Raw genomic sequence first — 11912 nt, 5'->3', positions numbered from 1 at the left:
GGGGGCGGGGGAAATCACCACATAAGAAGAATGATCAGTAAGAGAAAGAAAGAAAGAAGACTTGAAGCTTGCACCTGAAGAGAACTGAGCATGTTTTGAGCTAAATTTTGTGTTTCAGCTCTTCAGCAATATGAGATCTGATAGAGACCTTTCCACAGATGACGCAAAGAGGAGAAAACAACAGCAAGCTAGTGAAGGCAGAAAGCATAAACAAGCAAGTGAGGAGAACCATCAGTGATCAGTTCTCCATGCCTGGAAATGGTATGCAGACAACAAGACCCATCCGAGAAGAAACTGGCAGCCCTCTGGGTATTTGTTTCCCAGAGAGTTAGCTCCTCTAACCAAGAATCAGTTCAATTTGAATTATCTGCTCCAGCGTCATATATGATACCCAGTTGAGATGCCCATGGCCAATCACTATCAAGCTGGTTGAAAGAAGGTGGAATATTCCGCAGATAAGAAAAAGGAAAAATTGTAAAGCTGCAGCCTGCATTAGCTCACTATGCATATCCACAGCTAGACTGGTTGAGATTTTAGCAGTCCTTCCGTATTTGCCTACTTTGGTTTCTCTAACAGAAAGCCACATCATGCTGTGAAAATTTTAAGTAGAGCAACTTTAACTAATTCAGGAATCTAATATAGATAATGAATATATTATATACAATATATAGGATAAAAACGATGACCAGTCTGTCAAGCCAAACCACCAGAAACAAAGTCTCAGCATAAAGAACAGAAACACAGACTTACTAGAACTTATATCAGTCCACTTTCCATCATAAGAGTTGATAGATCTTAATGTTCCAAATATTCTCCTGGGGCAGTTTTATAATGCCACTAGATTTTCCCTTATGCTTTGAACACTTTGCAGTTAAAACATCATCACTCTAGAGCCTTGCCAGAGAGATGGAGCCCTTCCTCTCTGTACTCCAGAGCCAAAGGTCTTAGCTAGAAAATCAGAATGCTCAGCCAAGACTTAGCCCAGACCCATCATGTAAGCCCTTTATATGTCAGGAGTTTGTGCTAGACTTGAGAAAGCTGTTGACACTTCATAGAAAACTTTAAAAGAGAAAAAGCCCATTCTATTTCAAGAGCTCTCATGTATTCTAGTGTCCCTGCCCACCATCTGTATCACTGAATTGATTACCAGAAACACATAAAAACAGGGCTTAGGCTTTGGGCCTGCTGGCTATTTCCCAAATTAAATCAATCCTCTCCGTACTGAAATCATATTCGCTATAGCTGATTATTTGTATGGTGGTGTCACCTAGAGGCTCCCTCTCCTGTCGCAGCTCCCTTGTGGCAGGCAGAGGGGATACAGTTCTAGGCATACAGTGTTTAAAGTTTAAACAAACAACAAAAAGAGGGTGTGGAGGAAAGGAATGCAAGAGTAATGATGGTAGAGCAGGTGGTACTTCACAAACCTTTCATTTACAAGGAAACCCTTGTAATGTCACAAGAGGAATACAGTGTTTCTAGAGGAAGTATTCACAAACAGATAAAATCCTAAAATGCAAATAATGTAATTTCAACATACCCGTAGATAATAAAAGATAGAAGATAAAAAAAACCATAAGATGTATGGAAATACAATGTCCTATAGGGTTTTCTGTGAAATATACAGTGCTCTTTAACTCCAATAAGAAGTACATACTGAAGAAATTGCCAGAGAGCATACACTTTCATAGATTTCTTTTTAAATACATGTGTAAACATTTTCACAGCAAGTAAAAATAAGGCAGCAAAGCAGTCAAAGAAACAACTTGGTTTAATAACTAGCTGACCTAGGAATATGCAATATGACTGTTCAATGTCACCTGTTCTCATTTGATCCAAATTCTATCCAGGTTAACATCTGGTGGCTGCTCTGTGGTCTCTGGGATGATACTTCAGCAGTCTCAGCTCAGTTCTTAGTAGGTGTTTACTGAACAAGACATCATCCCAGATGCACCCCTCCTCTCCCTTATTCATAGAATCATGGAATGGTTTGGGTTGGAAGGGACCTTAAAGACCAGCTAGTTCCAACCCCCCTGCCATGGGCAGGGACACCTTCCACTAGACCAGGTTGCTCAAAGCCTCATCCAGCCTGGCCTTGAACACTTCCAGGGATGGGGCATCCACAGCTTCTCTGGGAAACCTGTTCCAGTGCCTCACCACTCTCTCCAGGAAGAACTTCTTCCTGATATTTAATCTAAACCCCCCCACTTTCAATTTAAACCCGTTACCTCCCATTATTCAGCAGAAAGAACAGAATTAGACTGGCCAGAAATCTCATCACCTCTTTCAACTCTAGAATGATACCTACATTATACTATATTATCAAATTCGTAACTGTAAGACACACTGCTAAATGAAAGACCACAAAGATACTTGCACAATAAGACAAAACCCCTGTTGAATTTATCATTATGTAAACATGGATTTTGACTCCTGCCAAAATTGTTCCAAGCAAAGTTTATTAATAGAGGTGACCAAAGAATGATTACTTCTATTTCATGGTGTTTTCAGCACTTCAGGACTTTTTTCTCTTTTACAAATGAAAAGTATCAACTTCTAGATCAAAAGCAAAGCATCCTGTTCATCAAAGGTAAAAGTAATGGGCAGTTGTCAGAGACTGCTACTAGGAGTTTGAATGTGGAAGACATTGGTTTAATTTTCATTTTCAAGTCAGTCCACAGTTCTCCATATAGCTAAGAAGCACTTGCACCAAGGAAGCCTTTGAGCTTTTTCTTGCATTTCACACAAATTCCTCCATAAACCTCTTCACATTTTGGGCCAGCAACAACTGTGCTCAAAAGATCTATCAGTCTACTTACTGACTTATGAATTGCTTCTTACATTAACTACTGCCTTTGTTACAAAGTAATTCTTTTATTCTCTTTAATTGTACTTTTATATCCCGTACAAGGTAAATCCATACAAACAAACAGATAATTTAGTTTGTTTTAAATAATCTAAATGGTGCACAAAGAGGTGTATGAGATGCTCCAACTGAATTACCTACCTTGTGCACACGTTCAAGGTCAAATGGTTTTTATCGTCTTTGTCATCCTTCACATCAACATTCAAGTCAAAAGCTTCTTGTTTTCGGACAGACCTGAGCCTCTGATCAGCGTGTTTTGTGTTGTAAATAACATTCAGCTGTGGATTGCAAGCAGAGACATTAGACGACATATGTAAAGCAAATCTGTGTGGTTAAAACACTGCATCTGTAAGTGTGTAATGCCAGAGGAGGGCTCACGTGAGACAGGATACATGGCCTTGTGACCGACAGTTGCACACATGAGATTCATAGGAATTGTCTGAAAGAAATACCCTTTCTGAACACTTTGTAATGCAGCAGAACCAATGCAATTAGCAGGACACAACTGAGGCATACACAAGGGAGCTCTACGACAACCAGTAATTTTCTCCCTTTTTGCTGTCTGCTGGTTTATACTGTGTGCAGCTACTTCCTGACCGCGTGAAATGGGATGAATAAAGGCAAACTTCAGAGACTGACACCCACTGGGTTAAAAGAGACAGGCTGTATATAAACACTGAGCAAGAGCAAATGCATAGCTTATGTAGAGAATTTGCCTTCAGTCTTCACGTCACGGCATTCGTACACTCAAAACAGATGAGGAATAGCGTGTTACTCCAAGCTCAGAACACCACCACTCTCTTGCAGTTAAGTTGCTTCATCATCTGGTTCACCCTACAAGGGTGCTGGGAGAGGACTTTTTACAAGAGCCTGTAGTGATAGGACATGGGGTAATGGGTACAAATTGAAATCAGGGAGGTTTAGATTAGATATCAGGAAGAAATTCTTCACAGAGAGGGTGGTGAGGCACTGGAACAGGTTCCCCAGAGAAGCTGTGGATGCCCCATCCCTGGAAGTGTTCAAGGCCAGGCTGGATGAGGCTTTGAGCAACCTGGTCTAGTGTAAGGTGTCCCTGCCCATGGCAGGGGGGTTGGAACTAGATGGTATTTAAGGTCCCTTCCCACCCTAACCATTCTATGATTCTATCTGTGCAAAGACCAAGCTGCAGTCTTCAGACTGCCTCAAGGACAGAGCTCTCACCCCTTCTGCTCAACAACAGCTCAGCTCTGCTAAGTGAGCCAACTAAGGAGGTACGGCAGGATGTCCAATGGAGGACAGCAGCATTAATACAAAATAAGCTCGTCTGTTAGGCACTGTTTGAAGAGTTTCCAATTCTTCTAGTTTTGACACACGTAAGATGCTTGAAAGAGTGGTAAAACCTGAAGTCCTTAAAAGACATCTGAATAATTAAGAGATACCCTGATTATCGCAATATCCTATAAAATTACCAATGCCAACAGCCAAAGCAGAAATGCTGGACCTGGAATTGAAAAACCAATGAGTATTCTCATGATATCAGCCATGACAGAAAATTATGCAGTAAAAATCCAGGCTGCACTGCCTAGAGAACTGAACTTGATGAGGTAAAGAACGAGCTGAATCATTATGTGCGGTGTTCCTTTAAAACTGCCTTGGTAACAGACTGAAGGATGACAAATGTGACGGCAGTTTTTAAAAGAGCACTGGAGGTCTAGAAAACTGTGGATATCAAGTAAACTCGCTATCTGTATCAGAAAACAGTCAAAACTATAATAAAGAGTCAAATTAGCAGACAGATGAGTAAATTTGACATGTTGGATAATATGCTGTTGCTATAAACCCACCAGATACCTCAATCAAATGAAAACACTTGGACAACAGAGCTCTGCTGTCTATAAGCTACCTGGGTATGTGGATGTTACACTGGCATGTAGCTGGTTAGGAAGGTTACTAGCCAACGGTACCGGAACAAAATAAGCTGCCAAGGGATAAAGGGCTGTTAAAAGACAGGAATAGAGAGTAGAAACGAATGTTCACACATGAAAGGAGTGGAGTCCAAAGGAATCTGAGCTGGGTGACCACCATTAAACATGATGCAGAAACTACATGGTGTAAAAAACCAGGGTGAATCCTGATGTGATAAAATTTGTTTATTATACTATTTTATTCGAGGTAGGAAAGTCTAGGATTACTATAAAAAGTTGCAAAATGAATTTTTATGTACATAGTAATAGGGTTTAAACCGATTACTACCAGATTTGTTTACCATTTAAGAAATGGTAAAATAGATGAAAATTCAGCAATGAAGAGGTAAGTTGGAAGAAGGACACAGGAAAGGTCTACAGAATAATGACCTGCATGGGAAAGATGGATATGATACAGTTTATCATGCAATGCAGGATTAAATTGTGGAATTCCTCCCCACAAGGGAATGGGTTTCTGACTCAGCACTTCAGTGTGATGAACCAGAAAGCTCAACTTTTAAAATTCTAGAATGACAAAATCAAATACAAGAAGCTAAAAGAATATTTAATATCAAAGAATAGTTGACAAATATTTGGCCAAATAGTGATTTTCACCAAAAACAGAACAGTTAATTTTGCACATACAAATTAATGATCATTATCTGTTCCCTTAGTCATCAAGATAAAACATGTGGCAGGGTAGAGGGAATGGGATCGTTTTCTTTGATACTGGTAAAAAAATAATCAGAAAGTGGCTCAAATAACCCTTCTTGCAAGACCACAACATGCACATTGCTTGGCTAAGGAAAAGGGAATGAAGTATGCTTCTGGAAAATCATAGCCCCTTCACAATAGTTTCTGGTAGCCAGTAGAAAACTGTCAGCCCAAATTTAAAGGTATGACATAGGATTGTCCAAGTTATAGGTTAGCAAGTCTGCGCAAACAAAGGTGTCTTTAATTCCTGATTTTTGCATTTGCTGCTACATCTCTCACTCCTTGATATGAAAATTACACTCCTCCTTTCGTCCGCACACAGAGGATTCCCAATGCCCTGCCCTGCATTGCTGAATTTAGCATGCTGTATGAGTACAAAGCCAATTCTGTACAGGCACTCAGGACAACCATGGTGCAACAGTGGAGATTTATCCTGTAAAACTGCTCTGCAGGAGAAGGCAGTACCAAGGATGAAGCCAACCTAGAAAGACTGCCAGCTAAAGGCATGCAGAAAGTTTGGTGAAGACAAGCTGGCAGTGCCTCAACAATCTGTCATCACAGAAACAAAGCTGTTTTAACTTTTGCCAGAAAAAGCTAATGAATGGGAATTTACTGCCAATGCAGGATGTCTCAAACCACATACTGAACAGGCCAATCAGCTAGTATTTTCATGGAATGAGTTATCGCTGTTACAGCCTGACTTTCCTTTCCTAATTTCTCGTCACAATGAAGGAAAAATCTTTTTCACAACACAGAGTTCAACTAAAGCCTCCTTTATACGCTGTTATTCGGGGACAGAAGGTTACTATAAAGAAACCAGCATTAAATCAACAAAACGAGCAACTGCATTTCTTCTTAACCCTTTTAAGCAGCTGCCAAAGATAAAGGTAGAACTGGTCCAGCCCTGCCATACTGCAACCAGTTCTGCTGAGAGGTCCAAAATGAGAAAACTAAACACTAATCTTCTGCATGAGAGAGAGATGCTTATAACAGTACCTGACCCAATGAACTGCATTACATTTCAAAAACCATGCAACAATCATAATGCCCTAGTCAATGTCTCTCTCCTTCTGCTTTTTGTTAACCGCACAAATGTGCTTCAATGAATTCAATCAAATTGTCTCCATTATTTCCCCATCCGACTAGTTACTACATACTCAAACTGTAATGCAGAAATATGTGTGTGATTCACAGCGTCTTCTTTAGTGCCAACACACCGAATAACACTCGGTCCCTTGCCTAAATCTAGTTAAAATAAGCTGAGCGCAGAAAATGGTCAGTGCTTTTCAGTAACCAGTAATACGTGATTCTCTGGTTTTCCCTCACTCCCTCTCTATACATGACCAGGAGATCAAAGAGATCTTACCCACCTATCCAGCTTGCCCATACTCATCGTTCTGGAGCTTGCAAGCCTCCCTTCCTTCCCTGCTAGTCCTGCACTTCAGTGACATCTTTCTTTGTCCCAGAAGGCATAGGTCATGCCCAATTTTTGAGGTATTTGTCAAACTCAGTTCACGGTGATGCCAGGCAGAGGTGTTTCTTCCAAGATGGAATCACAGAATCTTTTAGGTTGGAAAAGACCTTTAAGATCATCAAGTCTAACCGTTAACCTAACACTGCCAAGTCCACCACTAAAACATGTCCCTGAGTATCATATCTACATATCTTTAAAATCCCTCCAGGGACGGTGACTCCACCACCCCCCTGGGCAGCCCGTTCCAATGCCTGACAGCCTTTCAGTGAAGCAGTTTTTCCTAATATCCAATTTAAACTACCCTGGTGCAACTTGAAGCTGTTTACTCTTGTCTTATCACTTGTCACTTGGGAGAAGAGACCAACCCCCACCTCTCTGCAATCTCCTTTCAGGTAGCTATAGAGAGCGACAAGGTCTCCCCTCAGCCTCCTCCAGGCTAATCCACCCCAGTTCCCTCAGCCACTCCTCGTAGGATCCTTCACCAGCTTTGCTGCCCTTCTCTGGGCACACTCCATCACCTCAATGTTTTTCTTGAACCGAGTGACCCAAAACTGAACACAGTATTAGAGGTACGAATCACTTCTTCGACTCCTTTCTCTAGAGAGTGTCTTTCATATACCCTACCTCTAAAATCCATTCCTTTCTTTTGCAGAATCACTATCTTAGGACATCCATAATATGTACCCACATAATGAAGAAATGAGCTAGGAGATTTTGTTGACAGCAGGACCACAAAACTACACATAAATGTCTCCTTTTGCAATTATACTGTCCAAAATAAATATATTTTATGAGCTCCTGAAGGGTCAAGAGTGAATGCACTGTCAACTCACACACACTGACAGTGAGACTTCGCAACAAATAAGGCTTTTTTCCCCTAAGAATCCCTTCTGTTGGGAAAGCAGCCTTTTCCATTAATGGACCAAATCTTGCGTTTTGTGATATTAAATGAATTACTGTTTTGACATGCTACATTGGCCAGAATGTCAAATCCCAGAACAGTGAATCTCACCACTGTACTTTGGCGGGCCTAAGACAATGAAACCCAGCTGAAGCAATGTGATTGCAATGTCATATGCTATCTGATTTATTAAATGCGACCCAGATCTAGCTTGTGTCTGGGAAAAAGAGAAATCTTATCCAAACGGCACCAGTGCTCTTTTAGAATACCAGACCTGCCAAAGGAAGCAAAAGGCCCCAGCAAAGAAAAACTTTTGGAGATGCTAGTCCAATGTGTTAAGTACTATATTTGGAATCAAGTCACAGCATCTCTGACTCAAAGCTGCAGGAAAACAAACAGCACAGTGACCTCATGAAGAAGATAACCTGGAGTCGGTTCCTGAACACCAGTTATTTGGGAGCACATTTGCATGTTCATACTACAAACCAGGAACATAAACCATGGTGCTATACACCCCCAAGGAGCTCTCTAACTTTTGGCTGTTCTGGATAGAAGAGTTCTGCTCAGTCTTCACCAGACATGCTGGTTTGGATGTGAAATTTTCCTGCTGGAAAAAACGTAATTGGAACCAATGTGCTTCCACAAAAGGCATTCATTTTAACAAATCAGCGTTTTCCAGCAAGAAACAATTTGATGAAAAGGTTTTGATCAACTTGCCTGACAAATTAGTTGACTGAGTAACAGGGAATATTTCTCAACAACGATTAAGGTTAAGTAGTCTTCACTGTTCTGGAGTCCCGTTTTGTTACATTCCACAAACACAGACACAGTGAAACCCCAGATATGGGAATGCAGTCCTGCTGAGATGTTCATTCCTAGCTTGGCCTGCAGGTCTGAATCTAAATTGTCCTCTGAAACTTTTGAACTTTGCTGTAAACTTCATTTGCACTTCTGGGAATTAATAAACACGGGTCATGATTTATGCCACTGTGGTTTTGCAGACTGGTGCTGAATGAATGAGCTGTTTCTCTAGCTGCTGTTCACTGCTGATAGGGAGCTGCCAAGGTTTCTTTGTAAAGGTCTTTTATCCAAAAGCTTATTTACCAACCACTACCATGATTTTTTTGTTTCACAGACGTATACACACACTGAAGTGACGGTCAGGTTGGAAGGAACTTGAGATGGAATCTAACCTGGCATAAAACTGTGAGACCGTTAAAGGCACCCTAAGTTCAGTTTTCCCAAGTTCAATTAGAAGGAATCTAGTAGGAACACTACCTGGTTTTGTGATATATAGATAAACTCATAACTGCTGAATGTAATTCCAAAGTGTCTCATGCTCAAAGACTAACATTTCTGTATTATCTATAGATTTTCAAAGGCCTTTTATTTCTTAGAATCTGTGTGGTTCTAAGCCACTATGACAGACAGGACAGCAGGGAACACATATCCATTAGTGGCCATATCAAATCAGACCCAATACAGTTTTCTTCTTATATGACATTTCTCATAGAGTTAGAGAAAATCTTGGAGGTGAAATTTCTTCAGAACATAATCTCTGTTACGGAGGAAGAGCATGCAGCTGAAAAGCATAAGAGAGCTATTTACTGTTTGCTAGTTCTAAATACAGTATGTGCTGATCTCAGCTGAACTTTAAATATAAGTAAAGATGTTTGAATTTATACTACTGAAACACAGTCTTCTGCAGGACAGGCAGAGAAGGGATCACTACACCTTCTTCCACTTTTTGCCATGTCCCCACTTTTGGCTGATGCTAAGGGTCTACTACTGTTGGCAGTAGACTGCAGGATCCTCTGACTGTCTTTCATGATACTTCAGAACAGTACAAAAATTGCTGAAGACCCTGGCTATAATTTTCTCTTATTTTTAGCTTTTGCACTACTGTTGTATTGTACCTCATCAAAAGAACTCTAATAACTAGCAGTGTAATCTTGTTCTGTACTGATCTGTGCCTTAAGACAGTTCACCTAAGGCTCCCAGCGAGGCAATTCTGCCACACACCTTTTTTACTGACTTTTGTGCTTGCCCATGTACCACTGCAGCCCTGTGTCTTGCAAACAGACAGTGCATTTCTACAGGAGGACAGGGCTGATTTGATATGGCTCTGGCCCATGGAAGTTCCTTAAAACTGTCAATCCTCCAGCAGTACTTAAAAGGCCAGGCCATAATCAGTCACATGAATATGTTCATTCACACAGTATTTGGTGTGCAACATTCTTCAATTAGAAAAGGACTTTGGTACTGATTTAAGACATTTCAGAAGATTGTTCTTACTAGCATGTTTTATAAAGCTTCCAAAATACACCTTCCTTACAGAGCACGTATTTTTAGGAAGAACAACAGGATTACATACCTGAAAGACAGCAAACCCTGTTCCCTTCGCTGTCACTGTAACTGTCACTGGTTGTGCAGAGGGAATCTGAAAGCAAAATGAGTAAAACAGTATTTTCAAAGTACTTTCAGTCAGCAGACTTTACGAAAACATTTCTCACTTTCTACAGTACCTCCTTGGTCTGCAGCAGAAAACGGTTTCGAGTATCAATTGAAAACATTTCTGGCGTTTTCAAAGAAGGTGCTGTGACTGTTACATTCATTTCTGTTTTGCCTGCAGTAGTGAGAGTTGAGAACAGACTCAAGGCTTGGAGAGCCACCACCGTGTCCTGTTGAGAGAAACAAATCCTTCTGTATTAAACAAGAAGCCTGCGCAGTGCACTACCTGTGTACAGGCCATGTCTCGGGGAGCTCACAGTCCCTGTTTTGTCCCACTTCTTGATTATGTTGGGGTCTCCATGAAGTAGCCTCCACATCTCTGTTGTGATTCCACCAACACGAAGCATCCAAGCAGAGAAGAGGGATGGCAACACTGGATAAGAAGTTAGCTACTGTGACATGCAATGGAGAATGAGGTAGGAGCCAGATAAGGAAGTTTTCCTGTTGTGCAAGGTATGTGTAAGACCTCACATACCGGTAGATGCCACAGTCTACACCACGTAGACAGTGAGGAGAAAGCCAATGAGGAGAGTAATGGTACTGCTATTTTCTAGATCTGTTTTGTGACTACGCCTTAAATATCCAGTACTGCACAGGAGTTATTCAGGGCACCTCGGTCACCAAAGCAAAAACGAGAGGTCTGAAAAGCTATTCACATTTATTTAAAAAAAAAAAAAAAAAAAGCCTGAATCAAGTTTTTATTTGATCCCCAGCAACAGTTTCAAAGGGGTTCAGCCCAGTTTTTGTACTCTACATTTGATCAAAAGGTTTTGTGCAATTAACCACTGCACAATATGCTTATAAACACATTATCATATATATATGTCTAATATATATATATCTTCTCTTTTGTTTCTCTTTCTGTATGGTTGTAGGTTTAGCTCTCCAGGTTTTGAACACGAGAGCCAGTTTCTGAACATTTGTTTCAGCACTGCTTACCGAATAAGAATTTTAACATCCATTGCTTTCTGGAAAGAATGAAGTAAGCAATTTTCTGTCTCTAATGCTCCTCAGGGTTTTTTGCTCTTTGTATAATTAATTTTGCACCTATTTTTAATCAGTGACAGTGAAGGAATTGGCCTTGAAGGCTCAGCATACAGAGCTGTTTTATTCATTCTTAGATCATTTCTGGTAACAAAATTCTAATGTAACAGAAGCTCATTAACTACGACATGGTGACTGTACCATACCTTAAGGTATCACCACGTGCTGCCTATTCACTATAAATGAGTAGAAAGCACTCCTTAATTATTAAAAACTACTCTCCTTCCCATTCCATGCTCCTGTCTAAGGTGATCTGCTTCACTGAAAGATCAGATGATTTTAGCAACTGTGCCAAAGTTGCTGATATGCTAAACCACCATGGCTAGGATCCCAACTCCAGAGCTTAACATCGTGTGACAGCATAGATGCAACTAATGGTTTACAGGAAGATTCACTAGCCCAGAGTAAGTGGCAGGCTTTTTCACTAGGAGGCCAATATTCACCCTGAAAGAATGTCTTTCA

At 40.6% G+C, this 11912-nt stretch overlaps 1 protein-coding gene across 1 annotated transcript in view; it reads right to left on the bottom strand.

Moving 5' to 3' along the window:
• The window catches only part of CD109 (CD109 molecule), a gene marked incomplete at its 5' end in the record, with an annotated part of 77672 nt that overhangs the window by 4210 nt on the left and 61550 nt on the right, over nt 1-11912 (bottom strand). Inside the window, 3 exons of the mRNA XM_010155702.1 lie at nt 3005-3141; nt 10270-10335; nt 10421-10576. Of these exons, the coding sequence (XP_010154004.1) occupies nt 3005-3141; nt 10270-10335; nt 10421-10576 (359 nt within the window). The remainder of the gene's footprint in view (nt 1-3004; nt 3142-10269; nt 10336-10420; nt 10577-11912) is intronic.

The sequence above is a fragment of the Eurypyga helias genome, unplaced genomic scaffold, assembly GCF_000690775.1.
Source record: "Eurypyga helias isolate BGI_N326 unplaced genomic scaffold, ASM69077v1 scaffold8487, whole genome shotgun sequence".
NCBI classification, from domain to species: Eukaryota; Metazoa; Chordata; class Aves; order Eurypygiformes; family Eurypygidae; genus Eurypyga; species Eurypyga helias.
This window is presented reverse-complemented; position numbering and strand designations above follow the sequence as displayed.